The sequence below is a fragment of the Pyxicephalus adspersus genome, chromosome 5 (assembly GCF_032062135.1).
Source record: "Pyxicephalus adspersus chromosome 5, UCB_Pads_2.0, whole genome shotgun sequence".
Taxonomy (NCBI): Eukaryota; Metazoa; Chordata; class Amphibia; order Anura; family Pyxicephalidae; genus Pyxicephalus; species Pyxicephalus adspersus.
The window spans coordinates 142,056,445-142,081,840 of record NC_092862.1 but is presented as its reverse complement, the minus strand read 5'-3'; the positions used below and the strand labels follow the sequence as shown (position 1 = coordinate 142,081,840).

At 39.5% G+C, this 25,396-nt stretch overlaps 1 protein-coding gene across 2 annotated transcripts in view; it reads left to right on the top strand.

Annotated features, from left to right (window-relative positions):
• The window catches only part of CRPPA (CDP-L-ribitol pyrophosphorylase A), a 109,407-nt gene that overhangs the window by 52,962 nt on the left and 31,049 nt on the right, over positions 1-25,396 (top strand). For both annotated transcript variants that reach the window (XM_072412957.1, XM_072412959.1), the window contains exons 7-9: positions 5,689-5,781; positions 7,448-7,540; positions 16,744-16,863. In XM_072412957.1, the coding sequence (XP_072269058.1) occupies positions 5,689-5,781; positions 7,448-7,540; positions 16,744-16,863 (306 nt within the window). The remainder of the gene's footprint in view (positions 1-5,688; positions 5,782-7,447; positions 7,541-16,743; positions 16,864-25,396) is intronic.

Genomic DNA, 25,396 nt, shown 5'->3' with positions numbered 1-25,396 from the left:
TTCTGTGTACAATAATGCATTTTATGCCCTTGAGATTTATTAAATAATATGTATTAGTGTGCAACACAGATCAGTAGGGTAAGGAGCAATAAGGTTTTTAAATTGATGCAGAACCTTTAGTCCAATTTTAGCTACCGAAAATGTCTTTAGGAACAGATTCTTGTTTCAGTCTTTGTGGAATTACCATGAATGTTTATGTGTTTTATTTTTTTGTGTTTTTTTTGGTAAGATTTTAAATATGTGCATTTCTAAATAGTTCGATTTGAGAGTTGCTTATGGAGATTTGACTTGGTTAAATGGGGAAGATAGACCAACATGTAAGTACCTGGTTTATCCAGCAAACCGGAAATTGATTTCTTAAAAAATCAATTGCTAAGATTTGGCAAATGGTTCAGTTTGGAACCAGATTAATTCAGGTTTTCTGGATCACTCAGGTTCTTATATAAAAATTTACTTTTTCTAGTCTTGGAAAGCTTTAATAAATCAGACTCATAGTGTTTGAAGGCTGACAGTTCAATGGTATGGTCATTGGTGTATTTACATCTTTTATAACCCCCCACTTCCCCCTTCCAGTAATTTATGCTGTTTTTGTTGTTTGGCTTCTCTTTGCTCCCGTGATGCCCAGGTCCTCTTTATCCTCATTCTCCTTCCTCTGGACAATTCCTACTAAAGCAGAAAGTGGTGCTGGGCTTTGACTGGACTGGACCATAATGCCAGGCTTTCACACTAGAGCATCAATAAATCCCAATGTCAGGATATCTTGTGTCCATACCAAGGTACTGCAGGGGAGGAGCTTTGTACCAACTCTTGGTTAAAGGTGAATATTGCAGCCAGAGCTGCTTTTTCCTTAGCACCTGGAGCCTGGAAATTTTAATATATAACATTTGTTCCAAATTTTTCTCAAGTTTTCTATAATGTAAAAAATGTAAAAAAAAAATAAAAACTCGACATGCGAGCCCTTACTCATTTATAATGCAAATGAAGTTTTCCCAATCACACCCATTATATGCTCCTTGCCTGGCATTTACATTTGATAAAAGAGGTTTCTTAGCCACCAATTTCATTTATATCTGACTTGCAACTTTGCATTTAATTGGTGATACATCGTACAGATGAAGAAGGAAATGGTAACAGCAAAGGACCCTCTCACCCATTTTATAATGATCCCCTAAGGTTACTGTGAATTACAGAGAACTGTGAATCATGGAAAGTGTGTGGACTTCCCTGATTTTAGCACAGTGGCTTTTCTTTCCTGGATAGCATTAGCAGTCATAGACTTCAACTGGAGCGTACCTTTTTTAGAGAACGACATCCAGATGTGATCCATTTGCCGTGTTAGGAAGAAAATATGTTCAAATAATAGTTTATCTTGCATAAACATAAATTCAGAGACAAGCCAGTCTGTTTCCTGAAATGTGAATAGGCTCGCAGTGTTATTATTCTTTTTCTTTAGTTAAATACCAAAATCAACCGTACTTTATTGTTTTGGGGGCTTTCCAGAGAGGGGCTGCCTTTCCCGCTGAATACAATCAACTAATCATTGTGATTTGTTTCTGAAATTCTAAGTAAATCTGATTTCTAAATGTGCACTTTAAACCGAGTGACCCTTCTAATCTGCAGGCATGTAATAAGCTGCGTCTGTGAAAGGAAAGTTCATGCAACAGTTGCCATGAAATACTCTTTTATGAACAGATGTGACAGTCATTAGTGGGAGAGAATCGTCTACTGACAATGGAGCCAAAAACTGAGCTTTCCAGTGAGGTGTGTAATAAGGTGGAGGCAAAGGATGGACAGTTTCCAGGGACATAACCTTGGCACTTACAGAGATGGTACGAGTCCTGGAATATTGCAAATATTGCGGGTAACAGAACAACAATATACAGTGTGGCAAAGCAAATATTTTACAGGATGTAGGAAAAAAGCAGCAGAAGTGTAAATATCTGCTATGGTGTTCAGCATAATGGGCACTGCAAATCCAGGTAAAGTTTTTGATTTCAACATAGCCTTTGTGCAAATGTGATTCACCCAAGAATGGCCAATGGTTCAGGGCTTGGTGCCCTGTGCATCCAAATCTCATCACCTTCCTCTAACCCCCCACCTCAATTCTTTTAATTCTTTTCTCTACCACAAAACCAGCCTTAAACCCTTCTACATATCACCCTTTAAATATGTAACCCATTCTTCACATCTAACTGCCCCTTGCACCTGAAAGAAAGGAGGTTTATCCTTTAGAAAGGATTTTTTATAATAGGAGCTGTAAACATTTTGTTTTTTTTTCTGTCTTCTCTTTAGATTGATTGAAATTAATAGGTGTATGTGAGTGTAAATAATAAAGTTGATGGGATTGTGTCTTTTTTAACCTTGGTTTACTGTAAAATCAAACTCGCGCCTCTACCCCAGCCACTTGAAAAATGTATGGGAACTGCCAGTGGGCCCCCAAGGAACAGCCTGATCAGACCCTAAAACTTGGTGAAAAATGCTGAACTTTATGCAAACGGCTGAATAAACTACTGAAATACCTATACTTAAAAACCCCTCCTTCACATCTAAGTTCCCCATTTCACACCTAAACCACCCAACCACTTCAACTTTCTTCTTTGTACCTAACCTACTAACAGCAGATATATCTCTGCACCCATAACTTGCAAAACTCCTTATAACCCCCTGCACTTTTAGGGTATTTAGCTACATGGTTCACCAGAGAAGACCTTTAGATTTACCTTGTTATTCCATAGTGTCAATTACATTTTCTCATTTAGGGTTCCATGGAACCATGGGGTCCTCCAAAGGTTACTAAGGGTTATTTTTGAGCTGTGGCCAGTTGATATTTTGTCTGAGAAGTTCTTACATAATTCTGGCACCAACAAAACTTTGCTGACCGAACATCCTAGGATTGATTGAACCTTACTTCTCCTCTCCTAGGTAAGTAACCCCCTGCACCATTAGTTCGGCATCTATACGTTTCAGTCACCATCACCCTAAGGTGCATCCTTACCAGTGACCCCAATTTAACCTTGCAATATTTCAATTGACCACCAATGTAGGGCGACCCGATTCCACTGACTTCAAAGTAAGGGAGTGCTATACTAGTCACCAATGCAAAGGGGTTATTATGCTGACCACTTTTGTATGAAAATGTTACTTTATTGACCACTAATGTCAGTGGATCCTTCCCAGTTAACCATAATGCAAGGAAGATCACTGCCTGCAAATGTAAGGGAGCCATTCTTCATCTTTTACAAGGTTACTGATGATTTTCCTCGTTAATGAAAGCCTTGTTGAATGAATAAAGTGTTGTGTTATGTGTTGAAAACATTTTTGCCCATTTCCATGTGACTTTGGTTAATATTCTGGCGACTGGACAATTCTCAGTGGACGCAGGATACGTGTGCAGAGAGTGGACCAGTCCTGCCGTGCAGTAAATCTTTTTGCTGGACCTCCTGACAGCCTCTTTGATCATCAGCAGTATATTAAATGTGAAGTCTCCAGCAGGATGTGAGCTTCTGAAGACCCTGTCAGTGCTAGAGTTGATAAATTACTTGATTTGTGTGCTTGGGGTCCTCAGTTGACTTTATTTTCTTAACCTTGAACATCCTTCTTGAGGAAAAGCAGGGGATTAGTAAAATGGCAACTGTATATGTTAATACTTTTACTTACAATGGGATATAAGTACATTTACATTCCAGCAACTGATGCCAATAAATTATTTTGTGTCCTCTGTCCAACCTGTTCTTTAAGAATGTGAAGAGGTACAAGCAGTATTTCATCCTATGAGATGGTTGGAGGCATTTGACTAATGCCCACCAATTGCCCATTACAATGCTAGATGGGCAACTGAGGCCAATCAGTAAGCAGACAGGTTATCAGCCACTTAAAATACATAGGAAATACCAGTGAGTTACCAAGGAACTGCCATGACAAACCCTACAACTTGATAAAAAACAGCTAAATTAACAACTGAAATACCCATGCATGATTTGCCTTATCTGCCAAAGCAAATATTATAACCCCTTCTTCATATCTAAGTTCCCCAACTCCTAATATTCTTCTTTTACACCTAAACTCCCTAGCTCCTAAAACCCCTTTTCACACCAAAACCCACCCAACTACTATAACTCTCTCCTCTTATCCTAATCTACTACCAACATTTTATCTCTATACTAATTACTTGCAAACTCCTTATAACTCCCTGCACTTTTAGAGTATTTTGCTGCATACCTCACCGTAGAAGCCAACAATTCCACCTTCCCCCATTATAAGTAATTTACAAACTTGCAAATTTGCAAAAGTTATAAGCGGTGTCTGGTCCCATGAAGGAATCACAGGGGCAGCTGGAGGCATTTGACGAATGTCTGCCAATCGCCCATCACAATTCTAGATGAACAATTGAGGCCAATCAGGCACCTCCTTTACATCTGAGCTCCCTAACTCCTATTTTCCTTGTTTTACACCTAAGCTCCTTAGCTCGTATAACCCCTTTTCACACCTAACCCCACCAAACTCCCTCCTCTGTACCTAACCTCCTAACAGCAACTTTTCCGCACCCATAATTTGCTAACTCCTTATAACTCCCTGCACTTTTAGGCTACGTACACGCATCAGATGATTCTAGTCTGAAAATCGCCACATGGCTGATATCAGACAAGAATTTGGCGTGTGTACAGCGCTCATTGTTCAGACGACCATCCTGTCGGATCCACGGATGACGAAAGAACCCCTCTTCATAGAGCAGAACAGTGCTGTAAGTTCAGCGCTGGTTCATGCATCGTGCAGTCTTTTGTCATTGTAAAGTATCATGAAAGGTCTTTTCCAACCACAATTATTGAACGTGTGTATGCAGCCTTAGAGTATTGAGCTGCATACCTCACCGGAGAAGACATTTAGATTTATCTTGGTGTGCCATAGGGCCTGATCTATTAAAGCTCTCCAAGGCTGGAGGGGATACTCTTTCATCAGTGAAGCTGGGTGATCCAGCAAACCTGCAATATATCTGGCCCAGGATTGAAAACATATGCCAACAAATAGCAAATGAATTTTAGGAAAGCCATTCCAGGGTTGCTGGATCAGCCAGCTTCACTGATGAAAGTATTTCCTCTCCAGTCTTGGAGAGCTTTAATAAATCATGCCCATAGTGTCAATTACATTTTCTCGGTCAGGGTTTCCTCCAGTGTTTCCTAAGGTTTTTGCTCTTGTCTGTTCTGTTTGTCAGTTCTGGCAACAAAACTGCCAGGTCAACAGCCTGGGACCAGTGGTACCTTACTTTTCATCTTTCATTTACATAACCCCCTGCACCATTTTTTTCAGGTGTCTATAAGAGGACCAACTTCCTAATAACCACCCATGTAAAGTGCATCCTTTCCACTAATCCTAATGTGACCTGTTGTTCTTTCCAATGACCACCAAGCCATGACAGCCCTTTAGTATTGACCACAGAGGAAGTGCTGCAGTGATCACCAATGCATGGGAGAACAACACTACACTACACAAATGATTTGAAATCTTGTCTCCTATTTAGCTCTGTATTACCAGTTTGCTTATACTTAATCTTTAATGTACCTGTAATGTACCTTCATTACTGATGGTACAGCATTATTTGTTCCTCCAATAGAAAAAAAAAATTGCAATGTTTGATGTATTTTGTAAATTTGGAGTTCACTAATGTTTTTGTGTTGTTTTGTTTTATTGCAGAATGTGAAGGCAATTTCATCATCCATGTGCAAAACAGCTCATGAGCTCCAGGGCATTTTACTAGGACAATGCTATAACTTTGTTTGTATCAATGTAAGTTGAAATAACCAATCATTTTATCATTTTAGCTATCTCTGTGTTGTAATTTAAGCATCATCTATAGCCTTTATACTGATCATAGTATTGTTCTTGTACCGCCATTATCATCTCATTGGGTTGTACTGGGTATTGTAATGAAAGTGAAACACAGTCGGACTCCCTCCATGATGTGACTTATGATGTGATGCTTGGTCAAGGATTGGAGCCTTTAGGTCTACCTTAAGGGGACATCATGAATTCTTTTGACAGACTGAAGTGTGCTTGATTTTTCAACTTGTCTTTTTATGACCTGGCTGACCTTTCTCTGTCAGGGAGAAAAGGCAAGAAAGGTGTTTGGGTCAAATGACACTTGTCAGCTTTCCCACAGTGAAACATCTATAGTTACTCCAAATACATTTAAAGCAGAAATCCCAATTCTTTTCATATGGTAAGTTCTCATTTGCCGGTCGGTTGCAGTTGGGTGTATAAAACATGTAGATTGTTTGTGCTTTTATATGCAATAAACAAGTCCATCAAAATAATAGTGAATGCATGAACACCTATTTATGATGTAGTTTTGTGTCTGTTAATTGTATCTGTACTGTAGATAATATCAATTCTGAAAGTTTCACATCCGACTTGAGGAAGTTAGGTAAAGCTATCAAAAGAGGTGAATTATCATGAGCCTGTAACCTGCCCAGATACTTTTAAAACCCATCTTTAAATAAAAAAAAGAAACATGCTGGCTCATTTTTTGCTTTTAAGATATACATATCTAAATTAGCTATCCAGATCCATAAGGACCACTAATTTAGCTATGCAGATGCACCTGTGTCACCTGGTCCCATTGCACTGACACCCCCATTGCAGTTCTTTCTTGTAGATCCTATGGAGGCCCCACCACTAGACACTCAATAGGAAGCGCCCATGTCATGCAGACAGTGATATGAACACTCAAGGAAGGACCCTGTGTGTTGTAAACAAGGAAGGGAGGGGCCACTTGGAGGTCACATGACCAAGGTTTTAGATAAAATGGCATTTAGGTGTTTTAGGGTTTTTTTGTTGCTTGTTTTTTTTTTTTTACGCCCGCAGTTAGAGTTGGGCATTTTTTCAGTTAGACCCTTATCGCCTTTTACATCCTCTTGGTTAAGACAGTCCATCATAGTAATGGGACAAGGTCATAGCCTGAGGAGGCCTGTTTTCCACCATATTAGCAGGATTTTAGAAGCTTCTTTGCGTATAGGAAACTAAGTCTAGGTACCTACTACACAAGCAAAACTAAACCAAATATATACTCATCTGTCCCAGTTCTATCACGGGCACTGCCATCTTCCTCCTTCTTTCCTTCCTCATTGTGATCTTCAGCCATCTTGATTGACTGGCCCGCAATGACGTAAAAGCTCATTTGGTCCCAACAGCTGCAGGAGAAGCCAGGATGTGCCAGGTATTCTGGCAACCAGGACAGTTAAGGGGAGCAATCAGGCAGGTAAGATTATCTATTGCAGAAGAGACATCACCTGCCCTTATACAGTAAAGTCTGGCTTTGATGCCTAATTTTTAAAGTGGAACATAGTAAAGTGGAACATAGTTTCTATTTTGATAGTAGTTATCATATTTGCCTTTTACTCTATAATCTTCTTTTTTTATCACTTTCTACTTATGGGCTTACTTTGTTTTTCAGGTGAAAGAATCTGATTTTGAGGAAACCCAGAAACTGACGAGCTTACTTCAGAGTTCCGGAATTTGTCCTTCTTACCCATCTGTTGTTGTGTCTGTAAGTACAATAAATTTTATCATTGAAATATTTTATTATATTCAAATTGCATATGTATAAAGATGCGTAAATATTGATGCATCTTTTTGCATGTAGAATCAATATTTGTAGATGGGGAGCAGATAAAGTTGGGGGGGGGGGGGGGGGGTTTAGGTCAACAGCCAGAAAAAGTTTGCCCAGTTTTGGGTGGGACCTTCAGTTTTACTTTTTTCTTCCCATTGGAATTGATAATAGATGTAGATTTTTAGCTCTGAATTTAGAGTTTCATTTGAAGACTCCTTCTTGTCCCTGTTAGTCCAGTAAAGCCACGACATGTGTATTTCTTGTATCTGTTCATGGCGCTCCTTTCTTTCTGTTATTGTGTAATAAGATATGCTGAGAGACTGCCATGCCATCATTGTCTCATCTTATCCTTTTACTCTATTCGGTGTACTTGCAGCCTCTGGTGATCGAAACACCTACTGGGAAACTTTATATGGGGGCCATTGAGCTATAGACAAATTCTCATGATACAGTATATGTTCCAGTACTGATGTTCCAATGTTACTCACATTTGTTTTTCCCTGGAGGTACATAAGTGCATTTTAGGACGAAATGTACAATCAGGGTCACCTGTCGTTTTTTAAACAGGAGATAGTTATGCAACTTTGAATCTGCTCATCCAAAGGTTTAGTTTATTAAGAATTTAAAAATAAATTAGATACCCAGGATATGGTAGAATAAAAGAAATGCTTTAGCATACACTTATAATCTGAGCTGCCCTTTTCTGCCACTGGATTCACTTAACTTTTAAAATTGAATGAAAACCAACATTATTTAACCAACTTACTATGATCCAAGGCTGCAATTTGCCTCCTGGAGTCATAATGATGACCTGGGCTCATAGTAATACAACACAGAACAGGGTTTACAGGTCTTTGCACAAGTTGAAAGATACATTTATGTTTTCTTTAGGCATTCTGGGCATTACTGCTGTCCAATACTGATGGCGTGTAATGCCCTAATGCTATGGTTCCTCCTGCTGTACTGTACGTCACTGCACGTCCCTGTATGACAGGAAAGGATCCACCATTGGGAGACACACTATATAGTAAAGAGTTGACTGCTCTGCTGTACTTTGTTTGACAATGCAACTAAATTAAATATATTCTTGCATGGTATTTAATCTTACTTACTTACAGGATTACCTGTGTAGTGTGTGAAAAGAAAGTTAACAGACACAGAATATGAAGATGTACAGTTACTTCAATGAGCTAAATGACTTCGCTATGATTAAAAGATGTTCACGCAGTGCCAAAACTCCCCATTGTTTATTTGAAGGATTGCCTCCTAATGACCTCCAGACCTGTCATGCTCGGGTCTGGAAGTCATTTACCCTCATATGTGGGAAAAAGCTGACAGCTGTTTGGCGTATTAAAAAAAATGATAAAAACTTCTTAATCGTGCTTGATTATGTATAATATATAATAATGTACTGTAGTATGTATTTATTTGTATGTGTAGCTAAACATGATTTGCCTTTCATTGAGGAACAATGGGCCTGATTTAGTAAAGCTCTCCAAGACAGGAAAGGATAGACAATCATGGGAGAACCTGGGTGTTCTTGGAATGGAACTGATCCAGAATTGCAGACATTTGCCAACTAAATGCAAATTATTTTTAAGAAACCCATTTCAGGTTTGTTGGGTCACTTGGATTCTCCCAATCTATTTTCTCCAGTCTTGGATGAATCAGGACCATTGTGTTTCACATTCATAAACTATGAGTTATACAGGAGCATTAGACACTAATCCAAAACTAAAGTCTCACCCCTATCCTGTCCAGTATTGTTGAGTGTCCTCAGGGCTCTGATTCACTTTTACCAAGTTTTAAAAGCTTGATGACTCCTCATGGGCTTTGTGAGTTCTTGGTTTGGCTGCATTGAGGTCTAGTTTACTTTTTGTTCTTTGGGTTGCCTGACCTCTTTGTTTCTAAACCACTTAGGAATATCCAGCAGTTTATGAATAAAAAAAACTGCTGGGTCCCTCAATGTATGATGAAGAAAAAAGGAATTTTGTACATCTATTAAAATCCCTTTCTTGGAGTGGCATTAAGTGGCATAGATGTCTCTCCTCTTGTGTTGGGTTTTTCCATTTTGGTGTATTCTACTGCTTGATACAACTAAATATGGATAGTCATTGGAGATCATAAGATCATATATTGGTAATGAAAGAAGTCCTCCCCCCAAAAAGGGGGGATTGCCATATTACCTATACTTAAATTATGCAAAACAAATAAAAACCCTATGCGTGGGTATAGGAAGATGGATTTCTCATGGCAACTCAATCAGTCAAGGTAACTAGTAGCATAAAATCTGTACAGCTTTATAATCCAATTGCAAGCCTGTTCATAAATGAAATTATTTAAATGAATCTAGTTTTTGAAGATGATTGCTGATTAACACTCCATAATGGAGTGAGCATTACCAATAATATTTGGAGAAGTACTGAATAATACTGTAGAGAACACATATTGGACAACACCATCTCTGTATGTTATGGTTTTAATCCTGCCTTTTGGCTGCCTTTATACCAAGGCGATAAGCATACTGGTGATTGTAACAACCTTTGTGCTGATACATCTACTAGCTGTACCAACTACATCCCTGAGGAAGCGGGCATAGTCTGCGAAACGCGTCGGATGATCTCAACATATGTAATGTGTACAATGTATCTAGCCCATGTATGTTAGAATGTCAACTAGACTCTTCCTGAAACTTGGTATAGGGGAAGAGGCATGCGTATTTTAATTGTTGCTTTTTAATGAAGGAAATTAAAGATTTATGATAATTTTTATGAGATTCACTGCTGTTAAAGTCCCGTATCTTTTTGCTTTTGTATTCTCTAATGTGTGTTGGGGATGTTGGCAGGATTACAAGTGTTAGAAAACCAGACGATATAAATTATAAAGAAATACATAAAAAACTCTTACATAAGACAAAAAATGGGAATATGTATCCCTCATATCAAATGTCCTTTTTGCCATATCAGAAAGGTTCTCCAACGCGTTTCAGAGAAAGTCTGCTTCTTCAGGAGATAGGTAAGTAAGTAGATAATGAATATCACAGAATGCTTCCCATGTATCAGTCCTGTGATGCATGCAGAGGGATTTTTAGAGGATTCACAGGTTGCAGCTGGTGATTATCTTAATGGGGCAGGCCAGGTGGTCACAGGGTCTCTAGACTCCCAGAGACTTGGCACTCCAATCCAAGAATGAAGTAGCTCTTCAAGTCAATAAGTATAAATAAGTAATGCAAAATGGCTGTCCCAGTGCTCCCCGAATGTGCTTTGGCTGGTCGGAGATGTTATAGTCCTATGGAGGTGTTTCATTTTTGTCTAATTTTGTGTCCAGTTCTCCTGTAAACACCAACATAACCCACCATTCATCAATATGAAACTCTTATTGGACTCTACAAATGGGATTTAACAGTAAGCACACAACTACCTTTTTTTCTCCTTTTTGATTATCCAAGCAAAATGTTCTTTTTCACTACCAATACACATATTTTTTCTATGATGCATTTCATGGATTTCCAGAGGAGTAGGCAAAATAGACACCGGAAAGGCCCAATCTTATTTGTGCCCTGCCCTTCTGTACCATTGCATCTTTCTTAAAGAACCTCTGCAAGCTCCATCCACCACTGTCAACTTGCTTCCTCTACTAGGACCTGTGCATGGAAGATAACACAATTTTATAACAAAATTTTTAATTAAGCCTTATAGAAAAAATATAGTCTGTTTGCAGTGTTAATTAGCTTTCAGATGCTTAACATGCTTATAAAAAAATTAGATCAAGCTTTTGAACTGCTGGCTCTGCATTTTGGCATTCCCCTCCAGGAAAGCGGTAAAGTCATGCAGACTGGTACCATTGATGGGAAAGGTGAAGCTACACCTGTCAATCATGGCTCACACTGCACTTGTAGCTCCTTCATTGTACCTGTAGAAGCTTGTCTCAGTACACCATTCTAGACAGAAATATTAATTCGACATGTGTCTGGGGCGTTCACTTTAATTGGACCCCTCAGGGATCATTTTATTCCAATGTATGCGGGAGTTTCCCTAATTGACAGGCGCTAAGTCTACAAAGAATTTGATAAATCATTTTAGCTCAGTCATTGTGCTGTGATATGACCCGTATCTTCTACCTCAGAGAAGAAAAATGTAGAAAGGTTCACCCAAAAACAATCATTTATTTTGATTGTGCTTTGTCTCAATAGAATTAAAAAGACAATGAATGCTTTAACTATCCATCTTAAGGACTGAACCAGGCTCTAACGTCCGCCACTCCGCCGCTGGCTCACTACCTCAGGTCTTGTAGAATCTCCTTTCTTGTAGAAAGATGCAAAAGCTACAAAGGTGATCTGCAATACTGCTTCCAGGCATGTAATTTATTTAAGCACTCAATTACATTCTCTAAAAAAAAGGTCCCATTGGTCCATGTACCTATTATTACTTCTCCTTCATATCCTCATTTTTTTTCATCTCGAAAGTTATTTTGGTTAAGATCAGCTTGTCTTCTGGTTTCTGTAGTTGTTGGCCTTAACTTGGATACCTTTGATGATGTGCTATGGCTCAGTCTACCCTGACCTATGTCATACCCTGACCTATGTCTTTTTGGAAACTAGGCTGGGCTTTGGGGTTTAGTTTGCCAGCTGGTGGGGTCATCCTGGCAACAAAGGACTGGGAATGGCAATGACAGCAATGCTCAAACTTTCTTGCAGGGGTCATTATAAAGACTGAGACCTTGTGCCTAGGAGAACAATCAGGTAGACACATAGACCAACTCCTGCCTTGTACATTTGAATATGGCAAACTGCAAAATCTTTGTATCCATGCCTTCAGTTCCACCTATCCTCTACATTATATTTAAGGGTTTTATTGCCTTCCTTTTGATTGATGGTTTGACTAGTATTTGGCATATTCAATTTTTTTTCCCTTTGGTTGAACTTATTTGCCTTTTTTTAACCTAACCGTATAACTGTGTAGTGAAGCCATTTTTCCAATGATAGCAGCAAAGCTGCATGGCAAGGGAGAGCAGAGCCTGGAACTTCCTGATTGCTGAGTCCTTAGGGAGCCAGTAGGTGACTGTGTGCAACAATGTCCATGAATAGTTGAAATAGCAGTGTTTACATAGTTTACAAGTTACATAGAGTTTGAGAAAAACTCAAACTCTTTGGTGTTGCTTGGGTTTTGAATCTGTAGTGAAAAAAAAGTCAAGAATTTTATACAACACTGTATGGGGATTAACATCAAATGCACTCAATGCACTTTATGCAGTGCATTGTACTTCAGGCTTCATTTCAATTTCAGGACACTCTTCCCATTTTTATTGATCAAAACAGCAACAAAAATAAGAAAAAATCCAGAGTTTTGCAGGGGATCAAAGTCATCCACAGCATGACAACAAAACCTCAAGTTTTAGCCTCCTATCTTTCCCTGACGGTCCCACAGACCTCAACCTCCTGGGCTCCCCCTGTACACAGGCTACACACAATCTCTTCACCTGAGCCACCTGGCCTCAGGCTGCAACTTCCCCTGGCCTTAAAGGGAAGGTGCCTTTCTAATATTAAAGGCCGGGTGCTCCAGAGCCATTGCCAATTTCTGGCCTGGAAATGTCATGGAGTGCCTGGCCCAGCGTTCCTTCTCCTGCAGAAAGCAGTGGTTGCATCCTCTCTGGTTACTGCTGAGGCTTTTTGTAAGGTAGGGTTGGAGGAAAGAACCACAGCGTGCAAGGAGACCACAGGCATTCAATACTTCCAGAAGTATTAAATGCTGAAAGATCTGATGGAAGCTGCAGGGCCTAAATGAGGCATGGGCCATCAGAGAAATGAACATAATAGATCTTTTATTTATGGGACCTGCCAGTTAGATATTTAAGGTAGCTGACAGTATTGATTTAAGCTTTTTTACCATCATAAAAAATTTAGGAATCTGAATCCTACGAAGTTCAGTTTTCGTTTTCTTTAACTACTAAAGAGTTTGGAATTTTCCATATCATTAATGAGCGAGTGTGCATTAAAACCCCATACCAGACACACAAACATATTTTCTCTGTGTTTAGAAGGAGTATAACCTCTCCTATGTTTTTATTGCAAATGATACAGAAAAAAACAGGAGTGCCAGACCATATGTTGAAAATACCATGTAAAGGTAATTTAATTATAAAACATCAAATACTACACGTTTTAGGAGTTGGAATCTTTCATTGGGGCTTAAAATTGCTGAAGAGCATCTGGATGGTCTCGCTGTTATACTGGTCGTGAATTATAAACATAAGATCTCAATATTCAAAGCAGAATGCGCACCATCTGATTACTGAGAGCTTTTAAGTCCCTATTAAGGGGGCTTAGAACCCCCTGAACATTTTAACTTTTCCTTTTGACATTTTATGATGGATTAAACTCCTCATGGTCTCTCAACACTCAACCGTGCTCCTGTTTTTTTTTTTTTTCTTGATTCTTTGTTCTCTTCTTTATGGTTTGTATCTTGACTGTGATATCAGTCTACTTTGGGATTCAGTTCCTTCCACCTGCATGTGAATGTTTTTCGTTTTATATTTTTTGGATGCTTCATGTCCCAGTGACAACTCATTCACAACATATTCTCTCATTTCCTGTCTGGTTGTCTCATGGTGAAATCTCAAACACACTAGGTATAATGTTTGCAGCCCCAAATTCTTGCATAGTTCTTGTACAGTTTTTTTGTAAGAAAATATTTTGCAAACTGCTGCTGTTAGTTGCTCCCAGCTGTCCCTCTTTATCACTGTGCAGATTACCCTGCCGTTGTATCAACTGTAGCTTCAACCGCACACAACCTCAGTATCATGTGTTTGAGTGCGATTGAGGTTCAGGCTGCGTTTTGCTAAGTTTTGAGAAAGTTGATGGATCTTTCTCAGTTGTCCAGCAGCAAACACAATTTCTAACTGTTGTGAGCTGTGGTAAAGGCGTTTGCACTCAAGTACAATGGAAGCAGCTTGCTGTTTAAGGGTGGCCGGGATCAACATGTTGCATTCAGCAACTACAGCTACAATCCACCGCAACTGCACTCAACTTCAGCTATCTGCAAAGCGGTTCCCAAATACTCCCATTTAGTCAAATAGGAACAGTTGGGAGAGGCGCTTTAAGCTGTGGTAAAGTTGCATTCAAGTCAATAGAAACAGCTTGCCACTCAAGGGTGGCCAGAAACAACATATTGCATATAGCAATGGCAGCCACAATCCACCGCAACTGCACTGCAATCTTAACTGTCTTTAACCACCTGGACAGTGGTTCCCAACTGCTTCCATTTATATGAATAGGAGGGGTCAGGAGAGTGTTTGAACCTGCAACAGACTGTTGTGGTCAACTGTAGGTCTGAAACAACCTTACCGCTGTTAAATGTTGAAATGTTGGCTGCGCTAAGCCACTGCTCTCCGCAGCGTTGTCAGCCTTCCATGTGTGCTGCTTCAGTTGGCTGTTGAGCTGCCGATCTGATAGACCTAAAACTGACAGAAACATTTATTTCTCTCAAAATAACTAATAACTGAATAACTTGAAGACATTTTTCCCCATACAATGGTATGCTTGTGTCACTGGAAATGTTTTATATGTCTGTATTATCTGGTATTACCTTGTCTTGTATCCCTCATGTTGTACGGCGTCGCAGAAGGCGATGGCTCTATAAATCAAAGATAATCATCACAAAGAGAAGTTTTTCAAAGTTTGCATCACTGACAAACATTCACAAGTTTCCTGAAAGTTGGCAGAGTTTCAGAGTCTGATTATCTCCATTATAAATGGGGTTATCTAGAGAGCAAATAACAATCTACATTTATCAGTTCTGCAGAACGCCATGAGATGTCATTCTGTGGTGTGAAATGTAATACCCATCCTGCAGGGTTAAATACATTAGATGTTCAAGTGAAGACCTGGTGTCTGGCTTCACCATCTCTGTGACATACACAGATCTGTTTCATAATGCAACCCATTCTGAAGTGTCTTGTCTCCAAATCCAGCAAACACTCATAAATCACTTATTTGTGACCGCAAACCGTACAAAACTGACACATGGTTTCCAAGGAATTTAAGAGATGGCTCGTCTTATTCAATTTCATGTTTGTCTTTAGGCTATGGAGCGAGATAGAACCTTGGAACACTAGGCAAAAAAATGTGCTTTATAGGCAACTAAAGGGGCACTACAGCAAAAGTGATGTTTAATAGAGTCAGGGGTGTTGTATTTTCTGTATCTTTCTTAAGACCATGAACTGCCTTTGCTTTAATATCTTCTCAACAGACAACAGCACTTACCTGTTGTGTAGGTTCTCTTTTCTAGCCTCAGTTGGTGGCAGGTCAACATAGTTAATGGCTATTAAACTGTGCAACATTGTGGCTCAGTGGTTAGCACTTTGGCCTTTGCAGCGCTAAGTCCCAGGTTCGAATCTGACACTATCTGCATGGAGTTTGCATATTTTTCGCCTGTTTGCGTGGGTTTCCTCTGGGTACTCCAGTTTCCTTCCATATTCCAAAAACATGCAGTTAGGTTAATTAGCTTTCCCCTAAAAATTGACCTTAGACTGTATTAAAGACATATGACTATGGTAGGGACAGCTAGTAACATTACTATGGACTTTGTAAAGCGCTGCGTAATATGTTGGCGCTATATAAATACTGTGTAATATTAATAAAAGGAAATACGATTCTGTAACACCTTTACTTTCGCAAAGCCCTCGATCCCTCCGCAATCAGATTCCACTCTGTCTCACGCTGTCCCAGATTTCACCTACTTCTCGATGCGCAGGAACCAGCAGTTGCCACCAACTTCTGGAATCTTCTTCTGGGTTTCTCTCATGGGTGATGATGGTAATATTTACTCCTGAAAATCTTTATTAAAAAAAAAGGTAGATCTCACTAAGCATTGCGGGGAAAGCCCGTTCTGCGCAGGGACTAGCCCAAAGTCTACTGGGATATGGGACGTATGTGAAAACTAAGATGCTTCCCACCCATCCAATCAGAAATTTTATACATCACATTGATTATGAGAGGGGAAATAAACAACAAAAGCCTATAAACCCCTTTGCATAGTTTTAAAATAAACTTTTAGATTCTTACTATTGACTGCTTGGATTTGTCTTTTACATTATCATGTAAACTTTATTTAATTGTGTATTACTTTTTATTTTTCTTAAAGGTCCATCTTGATTTTCCAGAACAAAGTGGAACTCAGGACCTAAGTGGGATCCGAGACTTAGCAAAAGAAGCCCAAAAAGCAGATGTTTTGGTTTACAGTCTTCTGATACGCTTCCCTAAGGTAAGAGAACTAGAAGGAATGATAAGTGAATGTCATTGCTGCCCACAAACCACCAATTATATTTTAGCTTTCCTAATCCCATATTGTTCTTCATCCCTTAATGATTCACAAACTGGAGACAGATGTACGGCTGTTGGAAAGGCTCATATGTCCTTTCTGAATCCTAGAGCATGCTTACTTTGAGATATTTTCACCAAATGCCAAATGTTACCTTTCTCCATGTTTACACAGGCGCTTGGTATAGGCCTAACCCCATGGCATTTATCAAGACATGTTTTTAGCCCCAGATATGCCAACTTTTGTCCCCAGAATCATAGTAAACATCTGAAGCTGCTCAGACCCTTTCAAAATGCAATACGGTATTTAAGAAGTATTCTTATTGATTTCTAGATGACTCCTGACCATCACAACTATCTAAAAGGCCAAAAATATGTGTACATACCTTTATATTAAAAAGTTCATGGTTTACGGAAAGGATACTGTGATCTACATCATACAAAGATATTTTAGAGGTCTTATGATTACAAAGGTATGATAAGTTAGGTCAGTGTTTTTCAACCAGGGTTCCATGGACAGAGGTTATGCCTCTTAGGTTTCATTTGGGTGACACCAATGTTTTTTTGGCTATCTGTAAGGGTGACATTCTTCCCAATAGCCAGCAATGTAAGAAGAATTCTTCCCACTGACCATCACACTAATATACTGTGAGCTGTGGGTATAGTAAATATAACAGGGGTTCCCGGACCTGAAAATTATTATAAGGGTTCCCCCATGTTACAAAGGTCAGGAAACACTGAGTTTGGTAAAGCACCCTTTCCTTTCCAGCATTCACCCCCCCCCATCTCCATAAAGACATGGTTTAATGAGTCTGTGGAGGAATTAGGTGGTCCCTTTGAATGAACTGTAATGCCAAACCATCAGTACCTGACCCCACAAATGATATTTAGGCTAAATGGGCACAAATTCCCACAAACACCCTCTTGTGCAAAGCCTACCTAGAAGAATGGGGGCATTATAGCGCCAAGGAGGAGATCATCTCCAGATTAATGCCTTGGATGTGGACATGGGATGTCCAAAAAACTGTGGTGGCCAGGTGTCCTCCAACGTTTGGCCAGATAGTATATAACAAGCCTTGTGATTGTTGCTTGCAAAGAAAATGCTTTTCTCAATCATGATTGTGTGGTTACACATTTACTTACATTTGGAAGGTTAAGGAAAACATTTAGGAAGTATTTTAAATGCTTCACAAACACTTACCAACATTCCACATGGAAGCTTGAGAAGAACTTTTGCTTTTCAAGACCAATGTATATTTTTTAACCAGTCTGTCTGCTTCTCACTATAATCAACATTTCATTTCAACGTTTCAATTTAAAGCATAACACAATAAATAGTTGGAGGAATGACTAGCAAAATTCATTTGTAAAACAAGAAATTAGGGCAAACTAGAGCAAAACATTTGATCAGTAAGTTCTTTGTCACATTTATACTGTAAGTCTGACAAGGATAATTTTAGCATATTTGTTCTCCATACAATTTTTTTTTTACATTTTCCTGTCCCTGATTTTTCCATAATTGTTGGTGTGAACCCCACAGGCAACTGCAAAACATTTTCCTAAAAGTCTTCTGGCCCAAACAAATAACAGATGAACATATACATACAGATTCTCCTGTGTATTGTCAGAGAAATCAGAAAGTCTGAATGATTAGATGAGGGGTTTGGGTAAAGAGGTTGTGGGTCCCTACTAATATTTGGGAGCCTTTTTTTGGTCCTGCAGTGCCTGGAAATTTTAGGAGGAACTTTTGGAGTAGAGCAGTGGGAGAGCTGAGTTTTTAATATCTTCTTTACAGATTACATATTTGGAATTTTTGGGGGTCTTTTACAGTGGATTTAAACCCAATCACTAAAATCTCGTACTAGTTTTAATATGTAAATGTAACTTAGTTTTCAATCATTGCAAATCTGCAGCTTTCATTATAGGCAAACTCTGGTATACTTTTAAATGTACCCATGCAGGGAGATCTTCTTGCACTTCATGACTTAGATGCTCCTTTTGCTAGGAGGGGGGTGCATGAGGAATGCCACTAACTTTAGAAAGCTGCACTGGGCTAGACCAACAACAAGGAGGAATACATTTAGCCAAACTAGCATTTTACCCCATACAATGTTCTCTGCATTGGTGCATTGGTGGATTTTAAAAGCAGCCTGGAATTGTGCCTTGAGATATGATCTGGTGGCCCAATACATTTTGCACACATGATATACCGTTGTCACTATCATCAACTCGGTCCAAAACTATGATGTGTAGTTGACACTGGAGTGGATGGGGACAAGACGTGGCCAAATGAAGGTGGAGAAAAGCATCAGCTCTTGGATATACCATATAAAGTACGTGAGGAGCTCATAGGGCAAGGCAATTACAGTTATACATAGGTGCTCAATATTTACATGAAGCCAGCAGATAAACACCTAACACAGCCAATATTGCAGAGATGTGATAGTTCCACCTATCTATTGATATGGAGGTAAGCCCTTGAGCCATCATCAAGGCCAATGTCCTTTTGGGGTCCCTACACTAATAGTGGATGCCAAACCCATCCTAACCAAACAATGAGCTCTTCCACAATGGGATTCAACTCAAACTAGACAAAATGCTTGGGAATGAACCTATCTGATGCTGTTCAGGGGCCAGTGGGTCCTAACCTCAGGGACTTACCCCCATATCGATAGATAGGTGGAACTTACAAATCTGTGCTATTTTAGAGGCATTCCTTAATCCACTGGCTTTATGTAAATTTTGACTGCACAGTGTTTTCATCTTGTAAAAGAAAAGTATTTTATACTAAGAATTATGAAATTTGCTACTAGATTGTAAGCTCTTCGGGGCAGGGTCCTCTCCTCCTGTATCACTGTCTGTATTAGTCTGTCATTTGGAATCCCTATTTAATGTACAGCGCTGTGTAATATGTTGGCGCTATATAAATCCTGTTTAATAATAATAATAAATCCCTATTTAATGTACAGCGCTGTGTAATATGTTGGCGCTATATAAATCCTGTTTAATAATAATAATAATAATAATAATAATAATTTGTTATTTATGTCATGTCACCCGGTTGGGTTTACATCTGTGTTAACATCTGGACCCAGGGTTGCCTCCTGTGACCTGCAGAAAGGCATGCCCTGTATCCATTCAGCAATGTACAAAACACGTTGTTGAACGCATGGCCTGCAAACAGCACAACAACAGAGATCTTATCTGAAGCAAGTGTTAAGTGTTCATTAATGAACCTTAAATCCTTGAAAAGCTTTTCTTGGCTGATCCAGGTCTTTGTTTTGTCTCCATAAGCCGTTTTTCATCCAGAACTGGAAATATCTCATCCGGCATTCTGAAATGTAAACCTGTCACTGAGCAATTTTACTTGACATGGTAAAACGTTTTACAGCGACACATCGGCTCGAGGAAGAGAATTAGGTTTATAGGTTGGGCTGGCTTGTTTGGTAACACCCTGATATTTCAATCTTTATGCAAAACTCCAGCAAAAAGCTGAGAAAATAATAGATGTTATCTGGTAACCTTGCAATTCTGTGCAGTTGGTTTTATAAGTTCTGGACATCTGTTACCGATGAGGCCACTATATTGGCTGACTGTTCAATGTCTTTCCTGCTCAACAAACCATGGGAGAGTGTCACTCTACTAATACTTATGTCATGGAAACATGAAACGCTTTGTTTTTGCAGTCTTTTTGCAACCACATCTCATCTATATTCACTCTAGCAATGGCAGCATGGCATTTTTCAGGGTGGGTTTCCATATGGAGACAATAGTGGGACATGCCCATGTAATGAGAATCTCAGCATGGTCGACATTGGTAGAGCGGGATCACAGTGCAGGAACACAGTTAGGAGACAAGGACGGAGTATTGGTACTCTATAACAAGAGGTGGCTAAAAAAAGTGAACCTTTATGGCAGAATCACCAGATATTATTTTGTAAGTTGTAGATTTTATAATATTTAAAGTCTAAACATTTTTTTCGATCACTTCAATGTGTATCTAAACCTAAAACCAAATATTAACATGTTGCACCTTACCGGTCCTTATATTTTACCTTCATCTAGTTTCACCTGCTGATCGTGCCAGTACCATAATGTTTGTCTAGGGTGACAACATTCCCCTACAGCACGGTATCTCTGGAAAAGAATGTTGTCACGTTACACCAATTCCACCCCCATCTGCTCATTGTTTTAATTTTATATAAAGGGAATTGTTTTGTAGTTAGCTGACAGGAGATATCAGGAAAAGCTGATGATATTGTTTGAGATTCCTGTTCAGTGCACAGGAAGTTATAAGTAAATACATTTTTTGACTGTACGTATTTTTGGCAGAGTCAAAAATCTTTTCTGTACTTGCAGATTTAATATAAAAAAAAATTTAATACAGCCTGTGCATCTGGCCTGGTCTTGTTTTTCATTTTAGAACTACTTTTACTTGAAATGAAAATTCAGGACATATTCCCTTTACATAAATCTCTAACTTCTATATTACCAATGTTGTTTTGGAATCTGTAAGGACATATTTTTGCCATGACACATCAGCAGTGCGTCTCTTGTCTCCGTGCCGGTAATGATGTTTGGGATGTTATGGATATTAGATGAGATTTGTGAAAGGCGCACCGGCAATCTGTCACTTTCTGTTAAGGACCTGTCAGCTTGATGTATGTGGGTCTTCACATCTTCATCCCCGATGTTTTTCTGTAAATGACTTCCTCAACTCCAAGAGAATGGAAGGGAATGTAGACGGAGATCAGATAAGCTGCTGAACAGCTCCTGGTTCCTTTACGTCTATTAGACGACCAGCTTGCTAGCAAAGCTGTGTGTCCTAAAGTTGTAGGATATATTATCATCATTCATGAACAAATGCTATAAAAGTCTATATTTGTGATACCTGACCATCAGAACTTGTTGACTTTCATTGGACCATTTTGGACCATTCTAAAACCATGGCCATTAACATGAGTCTGGACAATCATCATTCATGGATGAATGCTATGAAGGTGTCCATATTCATGGCCATTAGCCTGTGGACACCTGACCATCACAGCTTGATGACTATGGTGGGTATTCTATTCAAAAACCATGGCCATTAACATGACTTTGGACCATCATCATTTATGGACAAATGCTATAAACGTGCCCATATATATAGCCATAAGCCTGTGGACACCAGATCATCACAGCTTGTTGACCTTGGTGGAGATTCTATTCCAAAAACCATAGCCATTAACATGAGTTTGGACCAATATCATTCATGGATGAATGCTATAAAGGTGACCATGTATTTGGCCATAAACCTGTGGACACCTGACCATCACAACTTGTTGACCTTGGAGATTCTGTTCCAAAACCATGGCATTTAACATGACTCTGGACCATCATCATTCATGAACCAGTGCTCTAAAGGTGTCCATATATATGGCCATAAGCCTGTGGACACCAGACTATCACAGAATGTTGACCTTGGTGGACATTCCCTTCCAAAACCATGTCCATTAACATGACCTTGGCGCTCTTTATGAATCTATAATAGCCTCCTCTCTTCTTGGAAGGCTTTCCATAAGATTTTGGAGGTTGTGTGTGGGATATTATGTCCATTTATGAAGTTAGGTCCAGATGTGGGAGCAGTAGACCAGGATCACTGATCTAATCAACTCTGTGCAGGACGTGCAGGATGTGCAGGTTCCTCCAGACCAAACTCATCACCCATGTATTTTTGGATCTGGCTTTGTACACAGGGGCACAAGTTTTAGTTTTAAGCACATTTTAAAATGTATTCAAACCCAAAAGAAAAATGATAATATATTACATTTTCACCTGGTGTTCCTTGTGATGCCAGTAACACATTTCCTGCTCTAGGTGGACAACGCTCGCACACTGTACTGTACTGTTTCTATCAAGGATCCACATGTCACCCTAGGACAATAAATATGTTAGGGCTGCAGATCACCTTCTTTTCTCTTTGGAAGTGGTGTTTTGTAGTTTACCATTAAACCTGCACAAGAGTGAGCGCACAGGAAGTTACAAGATCATTGAAATGCTAACATGTTTTTTTTGCACATATCGGACTTAAAGGGGACCTATCACAAGGATTTTTTTTACTTTACATAAAAGGTAATAATTATCTTCTTTTTTTTGGAAGGGGGGGTTTCCACCCTGGGGGTAGGGGGTATCACAGGGGTTTAAACTTCACCCCTAAGCTCCACCGCTGCGATAAAGACAGGATTGGAGCTCAGAGCCTCCTGGGATACTCATGTATACTCCTGGCTGCTCCTTCTGTGCATGTCTGAGTTGCAGTGGGATTGGCACTCTTTTTTCCCCCCATTTTAAGCAGGCTATATCACCCGATCTTGTGCCTGTGCAGTGTGAGATCAGGTGATGTAGACAGAAGCCAGAAAAAAAGATGATGGCACCTGATGCTTCCTCGCACCGCAACGAAGGTGGATAACTGGTCGACAGTGGACAGGAAACCTCTGGACAGTTTGGGATTCGCAGATCTGTGGAAATAAAGGTTTAACTAATGTTCCACTTTTTTGCAATCAGGTAGGGCTTTAAAAGACAGGTGATGTCCTTTCTGTAATAAAACATACTTGCTTGCCTGATCGCTCCTACAAACTGCGCATGTGTAGCTTGGTGGAAGACACAGCACATCCCGGCTTCCTCGTGGCTGCTTTAACTGAATGAACTCCTGTGCATCTTCCAGGGAGTTTTACCAATATGGTTGAAGATATAAACTAGGAAGAAAAGAAGGAAAAAGATGGGGGCACCCCCGATAGAACAGGGTAGGTGAGTATACACACAATTTAGTTCTGCTTTAATAGACCCCAATGGAGCAAATATAAAAAGCTCATTGTTAGGTTTTACATACACTTTAATTATTATACATCAGGCACTTGGCTTTTCAGAGAAGCAAAGTCATTACCGCTTGTTTTTTTTTTTTTTTTTTTTGACGCATCATCTGTGCAGGTCTTTGGCCGCCACATCCCTGTTTGTATGATTACAAAGTGAATTCTTTTCAGACCTCACAGAGTTTGCTGTGTTCTAAATCTTGGCATGCAGTTGTAGCCTGTAATATTTATTTTCACCACCATGATTCCTCTAATTAGTATTTACTGTAATTATTTTCTTTCCTTGCATTCCAACACTCGTCAGCTCACCGTTGTTCATTATGCGGAGGACTTATAATGAATGTGCCTATTATCGGCTTCCTAGGTGAGTTGCTTAGGTTGCAACAAAGTCTAAAAATCAATTTAAATAGAAAAGCAGCTTATGCAATACATTTGCTTAGCCGTGTGTGGCCTTGGCACGAGGCGAGGGTATTTTTTTGGCTGTGATTTAGCCTTTAGCGTTCGTTTACTTAATTTCAAGTTGGATTCAGTTCTTGAATAGCAGAAGGTGACAGATTTAAAGGGTAACTGCACTGTCAATAAACTTGCAGGATCTCAAAAGCAAACCGTCTCTGCAGCTTTCTATCATCATGGTTTTCTCTTCTCTGTGGAATAAATTGATTTATAAGAGGCCGACCCTGTGTAAAACTTGATATAAAGCATCTTACAGCGGTCTGAAAAACGTCAGAGGATAAACGTAATTGTTTCCAGTGGCAGATCAACGAAGGATGCAGTACACACAGCACCATTCTGTTCTAGGGACATGGGAGCCGGGAGGGCATGCTATCGGCACCCCGGTTTGCTCTACTCCAAAGGAGTAAATAGCAATTGCTCCCAATCAGCCGTTCATCATGGTGTCATAGCAATATTGGGCCATTGCTGTACATGTGTTACATTTTTGCTGAAGACTTATCCAACATATGAACATAGCTTTACTGAAGAAAAGGTAAAGTCGAAGATGGCCCAAACCTTTAAATCCTGATCCCTATTTTCTTCCTGGCTAGGTTCACATATCTGACTTGGATCACCTCCTGCTGCAACTTCTCACCTTGTTAATTGAATTGGTAAATCTTCCATAATTATGTGTGGTGGGGCTCCATTGCAAATCTTCTAAAGTACCCCAGCATCCGAGTGCACTGTTCTAAGTGATGTGGCAGGGTAACGCTTCCAGGTATTTATTATCACAGTGCTCCCCCTGGCAATGATTGAATCTTGTTTTGTCTCCAGAAGAATAGAACTATCTTTGTTCAGGCATCATCCACCTACTTGTCGGACTGAGATCCTAGCTTGGAGATGACAGTTCTATAAATCCCGATGCCAGTGCAGTTCTGTGTCCCAGCTACAGCCTTTCGTATTGTGAGTGTTACAATGTTCCAACATTGCAGTCTGAATAATGAAGGAAAAGAGATTAATGAAATGTTTACTCCTGCATGCGGCAGATTGATGGCATCATCTCAGCCTAGCCAAAGTCATCGTTTGTAACCGAACATCAAAATATTTTTCTGCTTTTATATTTTAAAAGGGGTCCCCTGGAAAAAAGATTGAAATGATCTCTTGGAAGCCATTGCCATTGAACAAATCCAAATAAAA